Source organism: Nerophis lumbriciformis, linkage group LG08 (assembly GCF_033978685.3).
Source record: "Nerophis lumbriciformis linkage group LG08, RoL_Nlum_v2.1, whole genome shotgun sequence".
In the NCBI taxonomy this organism is placed as follows: Eukaryota; Metazoa; Chordata; class Actinopteri; order Syngnathiformes; family Syngnathidae; genus Nerophis; species Nerophis lumbriciformis.
In genome coordinates this window covers 16,050,001-16,070,416 of record NC_084555.2, presented here as the reverse complement: position 1 = coordinate 16,070,416, position 20,416 = coordinate 16,050,001, and the positions used below count along the sequence as shown (strand labels likewise).

Sequence of the window (20,416 nt, the reverse complement as noted above, 5' to 3'; positions counted from 1 at the left end):
ATAACAGGAGTTTTGTAGAATGTATTTTTCTCAAGACAAGTTTTGTGATGTCAGAATCTAAAATCTTGATGACATTGTTGTTTTCCATGTCTCTTCCTCTTTCAGAATGGTCAAACTCCACTGATGGTGGCGGCAGAGCAGGGCAATCTGGAGATAGTGCAGGAGCTCATCAGGAGAGGAGCAAACGTCAACTGCGATGACGTTGTAAGCTTGCATGCGTACCTGCGCTTGTGTACACACTGCAATGAATTAAGTAGTAGTGCATTATTAGCATGCCACAGTTCTAGATAACGTTAGCCAATGAAAATGGATGCATCATTCTATTGAGAAGGTGGTCAGGTTGATGTACCGTATTTTCCGCACTATAAGGCGCACCGGATTATAAGGCGCACATTCAATGAATGGTCTATTTTAAAACTTTGTTCATATATAAGGCGCACCGCATTATAAGGCGCACCGCATTATAAGGCGCATAGAATAGACGCTACAGTAGAGGCTGGGGTTACGTTATGCATCCCGTAGTTGCGAGACCTGTTGTGGCTCAATATTGGTCCATATATAAGGCGCACCGGATTATAAGGCGCACTGTCAGCTTTTTTGAGAAAATTGGAGGTTTTTAGGTGTGCCTTATAGTGCGGAAAGTACGGTATACCTTTTTTTAACTTCACTAGTCCATCCTTCATGCACATGCATACAAACACATGTACTGTACATAATGCACATAAACACACATCAATATTAGCTCACCTATCCTGCTATTACTTGCAAAACACACTCATTGTTGTTGTTTTTGGCGCATCTGTTTGACTCTTTGTCCCCCTCCTTGAGCACTTGGCATGGTCAGTTGGTACACTCTGTGCTGCAGATATCTCAGACAGACACTCTTTCAGCAGGACAATGGACAATAATTGAGGTTCCCATGGTAACATGATTTGCATCTGCACACAGGACTGTTGGACAGCTCTAATCTCGGCCTCCAAGGAGGGTCACATTCAAGTGGTGAAGGAACTGCTGGATAACAATGCCAACAAGGAACACCGAGACATGGTGAGAAAGTTAACTGAAACCAATGATGGGTAAAAGAGTAACAAATATAATTTTAATAATGTGCCATTCGTGTCTAGATTTAATTACTGTTAATGTGACGCCATGAGCATCCATCAGCCATTGAACAAGATTAATACTACTCGAAGTGGGATGGCTCTTTTCTTGTAGTAATCTTATTTATTATCTCTTAATGTTATCCCTATTGGACAGTGATATGATTTTCTTCTGGCATACAGACTTGCCAGAGACAAGACAGCTCAAAGTAACGTCTGTGTGCCGTTCGACTGATCGCAATCATCATTTGTCACGTCCTTGAGGATTTTGCAATGTTGCGTTCGCTCTAATTCATGCAAATTCAGCCAATCCTCGTGACTTGCCACTTTTTCCTTTACCTTCTACTTCCTGGCACATTTTGGCCAATCAGCGTCATTTTTACCAATCATATTTGTACCTGAGGGATGCTCAATTGCGTCAACTGTCTAATCCAGGCTTGGGCAATTATTTTAACTCGGGGGGCCACATTGAGAGAAAAAAATGTTGCTGGGGGCAGGTGTTTATGTGTGTATAATTACATATACCGGTATATTTGTTTATATGCGTGTGTATATATATGTATGTATGTATGTATGTTAGGGGTGTAACGGTACGTGTATTTATATTGAACTGTTTCGGTACGGGGCTTCCGGTTCGGTTCGGAGGTGTACCGAACGAGTTTCCACACGGACATATTAAGTAGCGTAACGCACGTTGTGTAAACAATGCACACCGAGGCACAACACACGGCATGCTAGCAGCTAACGGGCTACGATAGACTGACCATACGTCCTCTTTTCACCGGACATGTCCTCTTTTGCGGAGCTGTCAGGGCGGAGTTTCTTAAATGCCTCAAATGTTAGGGTTTGCGTATATTTTCAATGTACTTTCAGGGTTAAGAAGGGGTTAAAAACAAAACAAATTGTGCGCGCAGCAGCATTCGTGAGGGAGGGGCAGAGACAGAGAGAGCGAGCGAATTATGATAAACGCGAATGAGTCGCCAGGCTCTGCTTTTCATCCATAGATTTATCAGATTACATTACAGTGTTAAAAGTGTGCCCCGGAGGCCATTTGCGGCCCACAGCTAATGTTTTGAAGGCCCACGGCACATTCTAAAAATACTATTAAAATAGACAAAAACATAACAAAAGTGAAATAAAAAAGCCCAAAGGTTAAATGTAATTTAGAAAAAGTTGCAATGTTGACTAATAAAACAAAGATGTTTTTTTTCTTTCAAACTGTCATTGCTCAAAACATAATATGGAATCAAAATCAATGTTATTATGAATTATTGACCTATCCAAGGTTCTGATTACTTCACATCAAATATTCCACTAAGAAAAATATTTTTGGTGGAAGATTTTGCAAATTTGGTAAATAAATAACCCAAAAATGTATATTTTGTTGTTTTCTTACTGTACCGAAAATGAACCGAACCGTGACCTCTAAACCGAGGTATGTACCGAACCGAAATTTTTGTGTACCGTTACACCCCTAATGTATGTATGTATGTATGTAACACAAATTTAGCTGTTTGGCCACAATCCCCAGCAATATGTTTGTAGGAGAAAAGGTCTTTAATCCCAGGAACACCATCCCTACCATCAAGCATGGTGGTGGTGGTGTTATGCTCTGGGCCTGTTTTGCTGCCAATGGAACTGGTGCTTTACAGAGTGTAAATGGGACAATGAAAAAGGAGGATTACATCCAAATTCTTCAGGACAACCTAATTCATCAGCCCAGAGGTTGGGTCTTGGGCGCAGTTGGGTGTTCCAACAGGACAATGAACCCCAAACACACATCAAAAGTGGTAAAGGATTGACTAAATCAGGCTAGACTTAAGGTTTTAGAATGGCCTTCCCAAAGTCCTGACTTAAACGTGTGGACAATGCTGAAGAAACAAGTCCATGTCAGAAAACCAACAAATTTAGCTGAACTGCATCAATTTTGTCAAGAGGAGAGGTCAAAATTTCAATCAGAAGCTTGCCAGAAGCTTGCCAGAAGCTTGTGGATGGCTACCGAAAGTGCCTTATTGCAGTGAAACTTGCCAAGGGACATGTAACCAAATATTAACATTGCTGGATGTACACTTTTGACCCAGCAGATTTGGTCACATTTTCAGTAGACCCATAATAAATTCATAAAAGAACCAAACTTCATGAATGTTTTTTGTGACCAACAAGAATGTGCTCCAATCACTCTATCACAAAAAAATAAGAGTTGTAAAAATTATTGGAGACTCAAGACAGCCATGACATTATGTCCTTCACAAGTGTATGTAAACTTTTGACCACGACGGTATATATATATATATATGTTGAAGAGGTTCATTTACTGCGATGAGGTGGCGACTTGTCCAGGGTGTACCCGCCTTCCGCCTGATTGTAGCTGAGATAGGCTCCAGCGCCCCCGCGACCCCGAAGGGAATAAGCGGTAGAAAATGGATGGATGGATGGAGGTTCATTTAGCCTACTGATGTGTATTTATAAATGGTTGATTTATATAGGCTAGTAAGGTAAAGTTTTGTTCCAGACAAGTTTCGGCTACCTTGCTTCTGCAGCCTTCATCAGAGGTGTCACGTGATGTTAACGTGATGTCGTCTATGACGTGTTATATGGATTTTTCCATCCCACCACTTCAGGTGGGCGGGGCGCCCCCTGTCGTCTGGATGTCTACCAAACGGTTGGGGGCGCCCCTGCAGGACTTCCCCCCTGAGAAAAAGTGCGATGTGATAAATGAGATCCCTTGCCTAACATGCAATAAAACATACATAGGAGAGACAGGTCGACAGTTCAGCACACGAAAAAAGGAACACCAGAAAGAATGTGAAAAGGAAACATCTGGAACGCTCACCCGTGCAACGAGAATGAAAGCAACGCAGGAAAATCTAAAATCAGCCATTTCAGACCACTGCAAGAGGGAAAACCATCTAATGAACTGGGAGGCGGCAGCACGGTGGAAGAGGGGTTAGTGCATCTGCCTCACAATACCTACCTGAGTAGTCGTGAGTTCAATCCTGGCCTCGGGATCTTTCTGTGTGGAGTTTGCATGTTCTCCCCGTGACTGCGTGGGTTCCCTCCGGGTACTCCGGCTTCCTCCCACCTCCAAAGACATGCACCTGGGGATAGGTTGATTGGCAACACTACATTGGCCCTAGTGTGGGAATGTGAGTGTGAATGTTGTCTGTCTATCTGTGTTGGCCTTGCGATGAGGTGGCGACTTGTCCAGGGTGTACACTGCCTTCCGCCCTATTGTAGCTGAGATAGGCTCCAGCGCCCCCCGCGACCCCAAAGGGAATAAGCGGTAGAAAATGTATGGATGGATGGAACTGGGAGGCAGCCAAGGTCATTAGAATGGAAAGCAACAAATTCCATCGGTGGATCAAAGAGGCGGTTGAAATCAGGAAGCGGGCCCCAAAGGCTGTCAACAGGGACAAAGGAGCCTACCAACTATCCCACACCTGGGACACAGTCCTGCAGGGCTGCCCCCAGCCGTTTGGTAGACATCCAGATGACAGGGGGTGCCCCTCCCTACCCCCGGCGCACGCCAGGGGACACTGCCATCCCACCACTTCAGGTGGGATGGAAAAATCCATATAATACGTCACAGACGACGTCACGCTAACATCACGTGACACCTCTGTTGAAGGCTGCAGAAGCAAGGTAGCCAAAACTTGTCAGGTACACAACTTTACCTTATTAACATATATAAATCAATAGGTATATGTATATATATATATATATATATATATGTATGTATGTATGTATGTATGTGTGTATGTGTATATATGTGTAGTGTAGTATATAAGTGTAGTATATATGTAATGTGTAGTATATATATATGTGTGTGTGTGTGTGTGTGTATATATATATATATATATATATATATATATATATATATATATATATATATAAGGACAGAAAGTGCGATTGGGTCCTTTTTTTCCCAATAATGTCTGATTAAATGCTACAAACGTAATGACAGACCACCTCAAAAAATGGAATGAGACACCCAGAATGTACATGAAAATAGAGAATGTGGGATTCACAATATTAATTGTGAACTATAAAACATGGAATATTAACAACATATGAATGTTGCTCCTCTTTTACTTTTCAGACCACCTCAATTTACATCTTCGACAATCAAGCAAAACGCAACAAAAATGCAATGAACACGGCAAAATATAAACACAAAAAAACATTGTTGTAAAAATCTGCTTTCACGTCTGTCCCTGACACCAACGTTTCAGGCTGGCTGCTCTGGAAGCACTCTGTAAAAACAAACTTTGCCCGACTGCTTATTGCCTTGTCTGAGCTGCTGTGACAGAGATTACTGTAAATCCTTGCATATTATTCAAAAGAGCAGACTCCAACCATTGAAATACTTCCTATAGTTCAAGACTTACGGTAATTTGAAAACAGCACTGCACATCATAATGGGGCTACAGTTTCAATGTTAAAAGGTCAAAACAATTATTTGGAAATGTCCAGCGGTCTGTAATTTGCCAAAGTCTGGTCTAATCAAAACTTATGATTGTTTCTTGTGTAGACAAAGCAGTAACAGCAACGTGTTACAGTATATCAACTCTATTACTTAAACGGCACAATTGTCGTCTTCCCGCATAGCTCAGACCTACCTCCGGTTCCTGTCTACAGCGCTAATTCTAATGTAATGCAGTATATAAACATTTAGCATTACATCGCCATCATCATTTACCAGTTGACATGTATTTATTTAAAATTCATCGGACGGCGTGGCGCAGTGGAAGAATGGCCGTGCGCGACCCGAGGGTCCCTGGTTCAATCCCCACCTAGTACCAACTTCGTCATGTCCGTTGTGTCCTGAGCAAGACACTTCACCCTTGCTCCTGATGGGTGCTGGTTAGCACCTTGCATGGCAGCTCCCTCCATCAGTGTGTGAATGTGTGTGTGAATGGGTAAATGTGGAAGTAGTGTCAAAGCGCTTTGAGTACCTTGAAGGTAGAAAAGCGCTATACAAGTACAACCCATTTATCATTTATTATCCATGGTAAGGCAATTAAGAATAGATGCTCATTTGCAATGCCAACGTAGCGAAGAGGCAGCATTTACATGACACGTTGAAGTGTGATGATAAAGTCTCATTGTCTCTCATTTACCAGCAACATTTACAGCTATAGATCTCTGTAAACTGTTGTCAAATGCTCTTAACCGGCTGTAATAAATGTGTTGGAACATGAATTAATGTTTACGATGGACTTCCACTTTTCAAGTGTAAAACCAACACGGGGGATGTCTGCAACTTGTAAACAACAGAGCAGACAGTGGATAATAAGTGCAGGACCGGTGCAATGGATGTCGAGTGGATCTAGTTAATAGTGTGAGTCCAGTCCATAGTGGGGCCAGCAGGGGATCATCTTGAATGGAGACCAGTCAGCAGCGCGCAAAGACGTCCCCAACTGATGCACAGAGGAGTGGTCCATCCCGGGTTCTGACTTTGAACATCTAACACGTCATATGTGGTCACCAGAGCAGAAAAGAGACGGCAGATCAACCGGCTAGCTATTTAGAGGCTAGAGTATACAAATGAGTTTTAAGATGGGACTTAAATGCTTCTACTGAGGTAGCATCTCTAACTGGATGCCGGTAGGGCATTCCAGAGTACTGGAGCCCGAATAGAAAACGCTCTATAGCCCGCAGACTTTTTTTTGGCTCTGGGAATCACTAATAAGCCGGAGTTCTTAGAACGCAGATTTCTGACCGGGACATATGGTACAATACAATCAGCAAGATAGGATGGAGGTAGGCCGTTTAGTATTTTATATTTAAGTAGTACAACCTTAAAGTCGCATCTTAAGTGCACAGGAAGCCAGTGCAGGTGAGCCAGTATAGGCGTAATATGATCAAACTTTCTTGTTCTTGTCAAAAGTCTAGCAGCCGCATTTTGTACCAACTGTAATCTGTTTATGCTAGACATAGGGAGACCCGAAAATAATACGTTACAGTAATCGAGACGAGACGTAACAAACTCATGAATAATGATCTTAACGTTGGTGGTGGACAAAATGCAACACATTTTCGAGGTATTACGGAGATGAAAGAAGGCTGTTTTAGTAACACTCTTAATGTGTGACTCAAATGAGCGAGTTGGGTCGAAGATAATACCCAGATTATTTACCAAGTTTCTTTGTGTAATTGTTTAGTTGTCACATTTTTAAGGTGGTATAATTAAATAGGTGTCGGTGTCTAGCAGGTCCAATAAGCCGCATTTTCGTTTTCTTTGCGTTGAGTTGCAAAAAGTTAGTGAACATCCATTGTTTAATTTCATTTAAATACGCCTCCACGTGACTACAATCTGGCGTGTTGGTCAGCTTTAGGGGCATGTAGTGAAAGCTAACACCGTATTTGCGTATGATGTCATCTAGCGGCAGCATGTAGGTGCTGAAGAGTGCAAGGCCAAGAACCGAACCCTGTGGAACTCCGCCCGTTACCTTAACATACTCCGAGGTCACATTGTTATGGGAATTGCACTGCATCCTGTCAGTAAGATAGGAGTTAAACCAAGAAAAGGCTAAGTCCGACATACCAATACGTGTTTTGATACGTTCTTATAAAATGTTATGATCGACGGTATCGAAAGCAGCACTAAGATCAAGTAGCAGCAACAAGGATGACGCATCAGCATGCATAGTTAGCAATGGATCATTAGTCATATTTGCGAGGGCTGTCTCCGAAGAGTGATTTACCCTGAAACTGGACTGAAAGGGTTCACAGAGATTGTCAGACGCTAAGTGTTCATTTAGCTACTTTGCAACATTTTTTTCGAGGATTTTCGAGATAAAGGGAAGGTGGGACACCGGCCGGTAGTTTACCATGAGGTCAGGATCGAGGTTAGGTCTTTTGAGCAGAGGATGAATAACCGCTTTTTTGAATGCTAGGGGAACAGTGCCGGAGGAAAGTGATACGTTTATAATATTTAGCACTGATGGTCCTACTATTACAAACAGTTCTTTGATAAGTTTCCCAGGAGGTGGGTCAAATAAACATATTTGTTTTGTCCCATTTACACGTCGGAGGAGTTCTTTTAATGTTATTTCATCAAAAAGAGAGAGACTATTTTGGAAGGCAATATCCGTCGTATATACATTCGTATCTGTGTTAATAGAACCCAGTTGTTGCTGGGACGTGTTGTCTTTAATCTCCTTTCTAATGAGTTACATTTTATAATTAAAGAAATTCATAAAGTCATCTGCCGAGTGGGTGGAGCTACTGGGAGGAGTCCCTTGTTGGGTTAGCGATGCTACTGTACTGAACAAATATTTAAGATTGTTTTTGTTGAGGTGGGTGAGATTGGAGTAGTAATTAGCTTTAGCGAAGGTAAGCATGCATTTATAAGTTATTAAACTATCACTCCATGCTTGATGGAAAACCTCAAGTTTAGTTTCACCGCCATTTGCGTTCCAGATTTCTACATGATAATTTAAGAGCTCTAGTTTCTTCTGTAAACCACGGAGTATGCCTTTTAGGGGCCTTTTTTAGCTTTAGCGGGGCTGTACTATCAATGGTGTCGCGCAGGGCATCGTTAAAGTTGTTAGTGAGAGTCATTGCCTTGTGTTGTTTGTCTGAGCTGCACATTACAAATCACAGTGAGATAAATAAATAAAAATGTGTGATGCTGTTCCTTCGGTACCAAGTGTGTCACACTGGCTGCATAGTGCATTGTCTTGTCACACAACATGACAAAGATTGCCACTATTGTATTGTGGAGGGATTGAGCTGTCGTTTTTAGCTGAACACAACTAGCATTATTTTCTACCTTTTGGTTAGAGTGTCCGCCTTGAGATCAGTAAGTCGTGAGTTCAAACCCCGGCCGAGTCACACCAAAGACTATAAAAATGGGACCCATTACCTCCCTGCTTGGCACTCAGCATCAAAGGTTGGAATTGGGGGTAAATCACCAAAATGATTCCCGGGCGCGCGCGCGGCCACCGCTGCTGCTCACTGCTCCCCTCACCTCCCAGGGGGTGAGGGTGGTGGGTCAAATGTAGGAGATAATCTCACCACACCTAGTGTGTGTGACAATCATTGGTACTTTAACTTTTTTTTAATATGTTTAGACAAATATTTGTATTTATGTGTGTTCTCTAATTAGGGAGGGTGGACCTCTCTCATGTGGGCAGCCTATAAAGGTCGTACAGATGTAGCACAAATGCTCCTGGATAAAGGAGCTAACCCTAACATCACCGGCCAGGTACCTTTCTGCTTTCATATTGTACTTAATCATTAAGTATGGCATCTCCTTCAGAATAACCCTCATGGTTTTCCCCAACAGTATAGCGTCTACCCCATCATTTGGGCAGCAGGTCGAGGTCATGCTGAGATTGTCCACCTTCTGCTGCAGCACGGAGCCAAAGTCAACTGCTCGGATAAGGTAACAACCTATCATTGACATACAGTAAAAATGTTTGTACTTCATGTTGATCTTGATCATTGTGTTTTCTTTTTCCAGTATGGCACTACCCCGCTGATCTGGGCTGCCAGGAAAGGTCACTACGACAGTGTGATGCACCTTCTAGCCAATGGAGCCGACGTGGACCAGGAAGGAGCTGTAAGTAGATTATGACCAGTGAGTTATGGCTGCATCACTTTGTATAGTGCACCACACTGTAAAGACTGAGACACTTATTGTATGTCAGAGGTCTCAAACTCAATTTACCTGGGGGCCGATGGAGGTAGTCAGTGTGAGGCTGGGCCGCACTAAGGTCTCGTTCACACTGCAGGTGAATTCCGATTTATTTGCCCATAAATATGCAACCTGTATCGAATATTTTCATGGCACTGTGAGCAGTGCAATTGTAAATATTTCATATGCGACCCAGGCCTCTTTCGTATGTGGAAATAAATTGGATATATAGGAAATGTGTCCTCAATCCAAACGCTCCCACACTCAGGTTGCATTCATCCGTCAAGAACATCATCAAAAAGCAACAAGCGTCATACATTTTTCGCCAAAATAGATAGTTACAAAATAAATAGTTGGCAACGGAGAAGAAAACAGGTGAAAATAATATATTTAGGAACTCACGTGAAAGTTCCACCACTCCTGTCTCCGACTGATCGCCCACAGACATGCTCTTTAAGCAAACATCAAAGCAAAATATCTCATAGAACTGCTAAAACACTATTTTTTTTCTTCTTAATCTTCTACGCACAATAATTTGGTTCCAAAAATGTAGACTTTGATTGCACCAAATCCTTGAAATTGCCACAAATGCCCCAGTATCGAGACCTGAAAAAACACTGTGTGTTTCCTTCCTGTGTCGAGTGACGACAACCACTGAACCACATCATTATCGTTGTCCACACTGGAACTAATCATTCACAATCATCACTTTACTTTTAATGGACGTTTTACTTATAAACCAGGAGAAAATACCTTCATGAAGCTGTGCAACTTCTGATTGAGTCGTGGCCGAGGACGCTATTATTTTCAACACTATTCGGCCATGACTCTGCGTGCCACAAACAATGGGCTTGTCGCCACAACATATCAAATCAAAGTTTTTTTTATAAAGCGCTGTTAATACATAAAAGAAATGCTACACCAAGTGCTTTATAGACTTGGCTTTATAGACAATGCCCCAATGATCCACCTCCCCATCACGCACACACACACCCAGTACAGTAAATATATATTAAATACATTAAACTAAATAGAATATAGCATAACTAATAGGTAGGGATGTCCGATAACATCGGACTGACGATATTATTGGCCGATAAATGCTTTTAAATGTAATATCGGAAATGATCTGTATCGGTTTCAAAATTATCAGTATCGGTTTCAAAAAGTAAAATGTATGACTTTTTAAAACGCCGCTGTGTACACGGACGTAGAGAGAAGTACAGAGCGCCAATAAACCTTAAAGGCACTGCCTTTGCGTGCCGGCCCAGTCACATATTATCTACGGCTTTTCACACACACAAGTGAATGCAAGCATACTTGGTCAACAGCCATACAGGTCACACTGAGGGTGGCCGTATAAACAACTTTAACACTGTTACAAATATGCGCCACACTGTGAACCCACACCAAACAAGAATGACAAACACATTTCGGGAGAACATCCGCACCGTAACACAACATAAACACAACAGAACAAATACCCAGAACCCCTTGCAGCACTAACTCTTCCAGGACGCTACAATATACACCACCCGCTACACCCCCCCCCCCCCCACCCCCCACCTCAACCCAACCCCGCCCACCTCAACCTCCTCATGCTCTCTCAGGGAGAGCATGTCCCAAATTCCAAGCTGCTGTTTTGAGGCATGTTTAAAAAAATAATGCACTTTGTGACTTCAATACTAAATATGGCAGTGCCATGTTGGCATTTTTTTCCATAACTTGAGTTGACTTATTTTGGAAAACCTTGTTACATTGTTTCCAGCGGGGCATCACAACAAAATTAGGCACAATAATGTGCTGTATATATCGGTATCGGTTGATATCGGAGTTGGACAATATCGGATATCAGCAAAAAAAACATTATCAGACATCTCTACTAATAACAAAAAAGTAAAAAAAATTACTTCACTAAAATGTATAAATATTAGGTAAAAGCCAGAACAAAAAGGTGGGCCTAAGCCAGCTATTAAAAAACATGAACGTTCTCTGCAGCCCTGGGGTTCGCCAGCAAGCTGTTACATAGATGGGGTCCATAATAGTGGAAAGATGCCATCCTGTGACTTTGTGTCCTGAATTAGGAGGCTACTGCCGGAGGATTTCATGGTCGGCAAAGGTTGTTAGGGTAAAAGCAAATCTGAAAGATGAGAAGGCCCAATACCATAAAAAATATTTATAAACCATTAAGTAGAACCTTAAAATTGATCCTGAAACACACGGGGAGCCAATGCCATGATTTTAAAACTGGTGGAATGGGTCTGTGGCCCACAATTATGGGCCTGTGACCACAAGTTTTGGGGTTTAGGTCCACAAAATATGGCCCTGCAGGCCACAAAATAATGGCAACCAAGCCACATGTATTTGTTTTATAGTTAGCAATCAGGGTTTTTGTCACAATTAAATGATTTAAGGGTGTTACTAGTATTTTACTTTACGTTTACCTCTCTGGTGTGGCTAACTGACACAGCCAACATATTAAAAATAAAATCTACAACCAAACTACGGCATTTTTGAGTTCTTTTTTTCTTGTCTTTTCCAGAACTCCATGACAGCTTTGATTGTAGCAGTGAAAGGCGGCTACACCGAAGTCGTCAAGGAGCTGTTGAAGAGGAACCCAAATGTCAACATGACCGACAAGGACGGCAACACGGCGCTGGCCATCGCCGCCAAGGAAGGTCACACAGAGATTGTCCAGGACCTGCTGGATGCCGGCACCTATGTCAACATCCCCGACAGGGTGAGGCCCGTTTGACACAAATGTTTTTTGAAGTAGGTCAGCATAGAAAAACAATTCCCTTTTGGCTGTTTTTCCCTGCAGAGTGGGGAGACCATGCTGATTGGTGCAGTAAGAGGAGGTCATGTGGAGATTGTTCAAGCTTTGCTGAACAAATATGCAGATATTGACGTCAGGGGCCAGGTAGGAGCTCTTTTTCCCACTATTATTGCTGATCCTTACAAGCAAGCAGGAGGCCTGTTTGTGTTCATAATCTCCCTGCAGCTCAATACTGTTTACTTTGCTCAGGTGTTACTACTCAAGTGAACTTAGAGCCACAGCTCAGAGTTCATGCAAATATTTTGGCTCTGAAAAAAATAGGACAGCAGGGCTATTCGAGTAAGCACGGCTGCAGCTATCGATTAGTATTGTAAACAAGAAATCTATCGATTAATTTGTTTGATTAATCGAGTAATAGGATAAAAAACATTGCGTATTTTAGAGAACATTGTTGAAATAAACACATTTTTCATTGCCATCACACTTTTTCTCTTTGCCTTTAACACTTCTGTACAAAAAAAAGCCTAAAGAGCAAACTACACTACTGATGTTAATCCTACTGGTGCTCATTCAGCTGAAGTTCTAAAACAGAAGTCTTCAACGTTTTCCAGGCCCCAAAATGAAGCAGAGCTGGAGTGAAGTCCCCTACTTTTATATGTTTTAAATTAAGCCATAACCATAACCTTAACACCTCAAACATGATGTACTGTAACATCTCAGAGCAGGGAAGTATTTTATCAACGCCTGTATTTTTTAAGTCTTAAAGAACTCAACAATGAGTGCAGTGTAAGGTGAAATGCAGGTATGTCATCTTCATGTAAAGACCACACAGATCTATCACTGTGTCTATTAATTACAATTACAATCAGCTGGAACTTATATTTATATATGGCATTCATGTGCAGAGCAAATACCTTCTACATGATGTATCATATAAATCAATACAATCAATTAGCATGTTATATGGGTGTGCATAATGTAACAATAAGAATTGTATTTTGTGTACATGTTGCACACAGACGTATCTGAGTGACGGACAGGGAGCCATATGGAGTGTTGCGATACCGATGTATGTGTGTGTACTGTGTATTTTATAAATAAAAAGACTCAGTGAGCAAGTATAACGCTCGATTATGCAGTTTGCAGTCAAGAGACAGAACAAACTGAAATACATTTTAGCCAAATGTGTTTTAATGCCTCGCAAACGCGGCGCAATGGAGTGACGTCAGATGGCAACCAGTCACAGCGGATGCTATCTTGCTTCAAAGCAACTTTATGGATTATTATATTACTTCAATTTTTCACTTTTTTGAGTGAATTAATATTGGCCTGTGGATTAATGGATCGCTAGGAGGACGGTTGATAAAACGTGGTCGTGACTCGTCGTGAGTAAAGTGCGTGTACTGCAAACTGACACAATGTGCGTGACTTTGAGGAACTTTTGAGGAGTAAATATTGTTGTGTGGTGTTGCTTCCTTATTTGTCTTTATTCAAAGCTAAATTTAGTGTGGAGCAGTGGCAGCTGAACTGCATGTGACAGCGTGTCATAATTACGTCAGTCAGCTGGAACAAAAAATACAGATAGCAGTATCATTAGTCCAGAAACTTCACGGTCCTGATGGACTGACCTAATTAGGAACTGGTACCAAAAAATGCAGGTACTCTGTATACATCCCTAGTCGTATCTACCTTCTTTAACCCCTGTTGTGGTCTTTCAGGCATCCCTACCTTTTTGAAATATTGTCCCTAGCTAATCAGGAAGGATAACCTCCTCTTCTTCTACCAGATCTGGCACCGAATCAACGACCACTCTAGCTTTCATGAACATTAAAAATGTTTGTCTTTAATAAGGGTTGATCGTGATAGTCAGGAAATAGGGAACAAATTCATTTCTATTATTTGTGGCCGTTTGATTCTCGTATTTTTTTGCTCGCTTTTTATATTCATTGGTGAAGTTTGTAAATTTAACTTAAAAGGTAGTTGCACAATCAACAATGTGGCGCACACAGGCGACTGTCTCCCTCTGCTGTGCGTGCTGCAACTACAGCATTTCTGGAGCAATCTTTTGTTCACGGCCCATTTATCTTTTCACAACAGTGTGTTGGATATATATTTGAAGACGTTTATCCCGTCAAATGCAGACTTTTTTGTTTTTTCTAAAACTAAAGGACATGTATATCCTGTTTGTCTTTAAAGATACAATCAAATCCCCAGAGGGTAAAATTTGTAAAAAATAAGAATACATACTGTATTTTTCGGACTATAAGCCAAACCTACTAAATTTTAGAAGAAAAAAAGATTTGTTCATATATTAGATGCAACGGACTATAAGCCGCAGATACATACCGGTACGTTGTGAAATTAGATATTTACATAGAAAGACTTTGTAAATGTTTATTTGCATACTTTAATTGTTTTCAAACAGTGCCTGTAACAAGGCAGTAAACGGCTGATCAAACAAACAGAAAAGTCATTGATGTCTTATTCATCTTTTAAGAGATGAATAAGATTTACTCCTTTTTTAGTAAGGTTAAAGATGTTTATCAGGATTATTCTTCCTTGTACTTTGTAAACACTTTGACTTTTAACAGTTTTTTAAAGTGGATTGTTTCCATACATAGTTTGATTCTTTTACCTAATCCATTCCACGATTAGCTGTTAGCGAAGAAAAATCCATGAGATTAGCTGCACCTTTGTATAAACCACAGAGTTCAAAGCTTGGGAAAAAAGCTTGCAGAGCCCCCTTTTTACGGACCCCTTGTTGAAAACCACTGTTCTAAAAGATGTTCTGAAGTCTAAACATTTAGCAACTATTCTGGCATAGTTTTGCCAAAAATGTCAAATTTTTGAGGTTTCACTGTACTTTGCAGATAAACGCCAAATAGCTTCAGGATTTCAAAATATTTTTTTCCAACATCAGGATGGTAAGACAGCACTCTACTGGGCGGTAGAGAAAGGTAACGCCACCATGGTGAGAGACATCCTGCAGTGTAATCCTGACACTGAGAGCTGCACCAAGGTATGACATTCCACATCTGCGTAGCATGTTCTTCCTCTGTGCCATGTTTCTCAGTAGTTAATTGTGTATGATACCCGTTTAGGAGGGAGAAACACCACTTATCAAAGCCACCAAAATGAGAAACATTGAGATTGTAGAGTTGCTGTTGGACAAAGGTGCCAAGGTGTCAGCTTTGGACAAGGTAAAGACTTCACTAAATGTTTACTTTCACTTTGAAGTCATCTTTCATCTTCGGCCTTCTTTTTTAACCAAACAGAAAGGCGACACTCCTCTTCACATCGCCATTAGGGGGAGAAGCCGAAAACTGGCCGAGCTGCTGCTAAGGAACCCCAAAGATGGCCGCCTGCTTTACCGCCCAAACAAGGCTGGGGAGACGCCGTACAACATAGACTGCACCCACCAGAAAAGCATCCTGACGCAAATATTTGGCGCCAGTACGCCACTTTCTTACTTGTTGTTCCTGGTTTAAAGAAATGCACCGAAACATTAACTGTTTTGTCTTTCAGAGCACCTCTCTCCCACTGAGTCAGACGGGGACATGTTGGGTTATGACCTCTATAGCAGCGCTCTCGCCGACATCCTCAGCGAACCCACAATGCAGCCACCCATCTGTGTTGGTCTGTACGCGCAGTGGGGCAGCGGGAAGTCGTTCCTTCTTAAGAAACTGGAGGGTATGTACTCCCGCTGTATGTATCAAAAGGTTGAAAAAAAAATTACCTGACAGGGCTTCTCCATCCTCTCCCCTACAGATGAAATGAAGACATTTGCCGGCCAGCAGATCGAGCCGCTGTTCCAGTTCTCATGGCTGGTGGTCTTCCTCACCCTTCTGCTGTGTGGCTCAGTGGCCGTCATCCTGGGCTTTACTGTTGATCACAAGCTGGCCATTGCTGTTTCGCTCAGCTTTCTCGCCTTGCTTTACATCTTCTTCGGTAAAAAAATAAAAATAAAATAATCAAACTATTAGTATGATTGAAGCTTTCCAATGCGTGAATCTGTGTTGCTCACTAGAGGGCGCCATGACACAACAAACTGATGGATTTTCCTATCAAAACAACTTTTTTAGATGCAAACTCATAACAAAACCTCTATACAACGAATTTTGATCTGAATATGATATAATATAGTAAATAATCTGAATGTTACAAATATGAATTTTTTTTAATCACTTCTTGTCTCAACTTTTGCTCTTTGTCTTTGTTGCAGTTTTGGTGTACTTTGGAAGCCGACGCGAGAGAGAGAGTTGGAACTGGGCATGGGTCATCAGCACCCGCCTGGCCCGCCAAATTGGCTACCTGGAGCTCCTGCTCAAACTGATGTTTGTCAACCCCCCCGAACTGCCTGAGCAAACAACCCGTGCGCTTCCTGTCAGGTGACATTGACACACAAGACTGCACCAAATCTATTTTTAAGTTGTCTAATAATAAAGAGGTGTGTTTCTTCTCTTATACCTGTCAGGTTCTTGTTCACGGATTACAATCGCCTGTCGAGTGTTGGAGGTGAGACCTCCATGGCCGAGATGATTGCCACGCTGTCAGACGCTTGTGAAAGGGAGTTTGGCTTCATGGCCACTCGGCTGTTCAGGGTTTTCAAGAATGATGAGATTCAAGGTGACTTAAATAAAATAAAATTGTTACAAAATTAACATAATTTGGGATCTGCAGGTACAACCTGTTGCTGTAGCTAAACAGCAATAAGCCAATTAGGACTAGATATGACTAGTAGGGCTGTGAATCTTTGGGTGTCCCACGATTCGATTCAATATCAATTTTTGGGGTCACGATTCGATTCAAAATCGATTTTTTTTTCTTCTATTCAACACGATTCTCGATTCAAAAATGATTTTTTTCCCGATTCAAAACGATTCTCTATTCATTCAATACATAGGATCAGCAGGATCTACCCCAGTCTGCTGACATGCAAGCAGAGTAGTAGATTTTTGTAAAAAGTTTTTATAATTGTAAAGGACAATGTTTTATCAACTGATTGCAGTAATGTAAATTTGTTTTAACTATTAAATGAACCAAAAATATGACTTATTTTATCTTTGTGAAAATATTGGACACAGTGTGTTGTCAAGCTTATGAGATGCGATGCAAGTGTAAGCCACTATTCTTTTTTTTTCTTTTTTTTTATAAATGTCTAATGATAATGTCAATGAGGCATTTTTAATCACTGCTATGTTAAAATTGTAACTAATATTGATACTGTTGTTGATAATATTCATTTTTGTTTCACTACTTTTGGTTTGTTCTGTGTCGTGTTTGTGTCTCCTCAATTGCTCTGTTTATTGCAGTTCTGAGTGTTGCTTGGTTTGGGTTTGGTTTTGGAATTGGATTGCATTGTTATGGTATTGCTGTGTATTGTTTTGTTGGATTGATTAATTAAAATTAAAATTAAAATAAATTAAAAATAAAAATAAAAAAATATTTAAAAAATCGATTTAAAAAAAAAAAGAGAATCGATTCTGAATCGCACAACTTGAGAATCGTGATTCGAATTCGAATCGATTTTTTCCCACACCCCTAATGACTAGTGTTTAATCCCACATTACATCAATAAGTGGTTGATGATGTTGTAAATAAAGTGAACTATCTTACTTATGTCTGCCGACCCAACAGGTAAAAAGTGGAAGAAGACCTGTTGTGTGCCATCCTTTGTTCTGTTTGCCGTGACACTTTGCTGCCTCATTGCCGGCCTTGCCCTGCTAGCTATATTTAAGGTAGGTTAAAGCAGTTCAAATTGCCAGAAAAAATGGTCACAAGAAATGTTGCTTCACGGATCCCATGCTGACTTGTTTATGTTCAATTTTTGAGGTGGACCCTGAGAACTTGACCGTAAATGCAGTGCTGATAGCCATGGCCAGCGTGGTAGGCTTGGCCTTGCTCCTCAACTGTAAGACATGGTGGCAGGTGGGCGACTCTGTCCTCAACTCCCAGAGGAAACGCCTGCATAGGGCTGCCAACAACTTGCACCAGCTCAAGAGTGAGGGGTTTATGAAGGTACAACAATAGAGCAATTGCTACTCATCTTAAGGCGGAAATAAGCTCTTGCGTTTCTCTGACGGTGTTGTTGTTGACTAGCTATTAGTTTCCTCCTGTGTGTAGTAGTTGAAGTAAACAGTCATGACTAAGGCTTCAGAGGGAGAGCAGTCAGGCAACTTATGTGACGCGAGAGCATATTTCAGCCTTTCATTTCATGGTCAAAAAGATTACCAACACGTTGTCGTGTAATGTTTTAGTCAGAAATATGTCATTAAATCCTTAACGAGGACCTATTATTCTCATGGTCGGCTCTTTATATTAAATTTTTGGATTTCAATAGAGCAGCTCCATAGGATTTACTTGCACAGAAATGTTAGAAACAAATTATTTTCTGAGTAAATAACTCCACCCACCGACCCCCTTCTATGTACTCCGCGATGACTGGACACACTCCCAAGGACTTCCGAAAGGCTGACCACCGCTAACAAACCCCACCTCTAACACTGTGTAATCTTTGTTTACAGCACGGCAGCGCCCAGCGATATACACTGAACAAAAATATAAACGCAACACTTTCGTTTTTGCCCCCATTTTTCATGAGTTGAACTCAAAGATCTAAAACTCTTATTATATACACAAAATACTTATTCCTCTGAAATATTATTCACAAATCTGTTTAAAACTGTGCAAGTGAGAATTTATTCTATGCTAAGATAATCCATCCCACCTCACAAGTGTAGCATATCAAGATGCTGATTAAACAACATGGTTATTACGCAGGTGTGCTTTAGGCTGCCCACAAAAAAGGCCTCTCTGAAATGTGCAGTTTTATCACACAGCACAATGCCACAGATGTCGCAAGTTTTGAGGGAGCGTGCAGTTGGCATGTTGACTGCAGGAATGTCAACCTTAGCTGTCGCCCGCGAATTGAATATTCATTTCTCTACCATAAGCCGTCTCCAAAGTCGTTTCAAAGAATTTGGCAGTACATTCAACCGGTCTCACAACAGCAGACCACATGTAACCACACCAGCCCAGATCTTCCACAATCAGCAGGTACACCTCAATGATCGTCTGAGACCAGCTACGCGGACAGCTGCTGCAACAATTGGTTTGCATAACCAAATAATTTTTGCACAAACTGTAAGAAACCGTCTCAGGAAAGCTCATCTGCATGCTCATCGTCCTCATTGGGGTCTCGACCTGACTGCAGTTTGTCATCGTAACCAACTTGATCGGGCAAGTGCTCACATTCGATGGCGTCTGGCACGTTGGAGAGGTGTTCTCTTCACAGGTGAATCCCGGTTTTCACTGTTCAGGGCAGATGGCAGACAGTGTAAGTGGCGTCGTGTGGGAGAGCTGCTGATGTCAATGTTGTGAATCGAGTGGCCCATGGTGGGGTTGGGGTTATGGTATGGGCAGACATGTGTTATGGACAACGAACGCAATTGCATTTTATTGGTGGCATTTTGAATGCACAGAGATACCGTCACGAGATCCTGAGGCCAATTGTTGTGCCATTCACCCGAGACCATCACCTCATGTTGCAGCATAACAAAGCATGGCCCTAAGTATGCAAGGATCTGTATACAATTCCTGGAAGCTGAAAACATCCCAATTCTTGCATGGCCACCATACTCATCGGACATGTCACCCTCTGGGCCTTTTTGGAATGCTGTGGATCGGCATTTACGACAGCGTGTTCCAGTTCCTGCCAATATCCATCAACTTTGCATAGCCATTGAAGAGGAGTGGGCCATCATTCCACAGGCCACAATTAACAACCTGAACAACTCTATGTGAAGGAGATGTGTTTCACTGCGTGAGGCAAATGATAGTCACACCAGATACTGACTGCTTTTCTGACCCCCAGACCCCCAATAAGGAAAAACTGCA

At 41.6% G+C, this 20,416-nt stretch overlaps 1 protein-coding gene across 4 annotated transcripts in view; it reads left to right on the top strand.

Annotated features, from left to right (window-relative positions):
* Positions 1-20,416, top strand: part of kidins220a (kinase D-interacting substrate 220a) — a 102,576-nt gene that overhangs the window by 12,975 nt on the left and 69,185 nt on the right. For all 4 annotated transcript variants that reach the window (XM_061968339.2, XM_061968338.2, XM_061968337.2 and 1 more), the window contains exons 3-18: positions 106-204; positions 949-1,047; positions 9,214-9,312; positions 9,394-9,492; positions 9,571-9,669; positions 12,287-12,484; positions 12,566-12,664; positions 15,441-15,539; positions 15,622-15,720; positions 15,796-15,973; positions 16,046-16,210; positions 16,289-16,468; positions 16,743-16,908; positions 16,995-17,146; positions 18,158-18,258; positions 18,353-18,538. In XM_061968339.2, the coding sequence (XP_061824323.2) occupies positions 106-204; positions 949-1,047; positions 9,214-9,312; positions 9,394-9,492; positions 9,571-9,669; positions 12,287-12,484; positions 12,566-12,664; positions 15,441-15,539; positions 15,622-15,720; positions 15,796-15,973; positions 16,046-16,210; positions 16,289-16,468; positions 16,743-16,908; positions 16,995-17,146; positions 18,158-18,258; positions 18,353-18,538 (2,118 nt within the window). The remainder of the gene's footprint in view (positions 1-105; positions 205-948; positions 1,048-9,213; positions 9,313-9,393; positions 9,493-9,570; positions 9,670-12,286; positions 12,485-12,565; positions 12,665-15,440; positions 15,540-15,621; positions 15,721-15,795; positions 15,974-16,045; positions 16,211-16,288; positions 16,469-16,742; positions 16,909-16,994; positions 17,147-18,157; positions 18,259-18,352; positions 18,539-20,416) is intronic.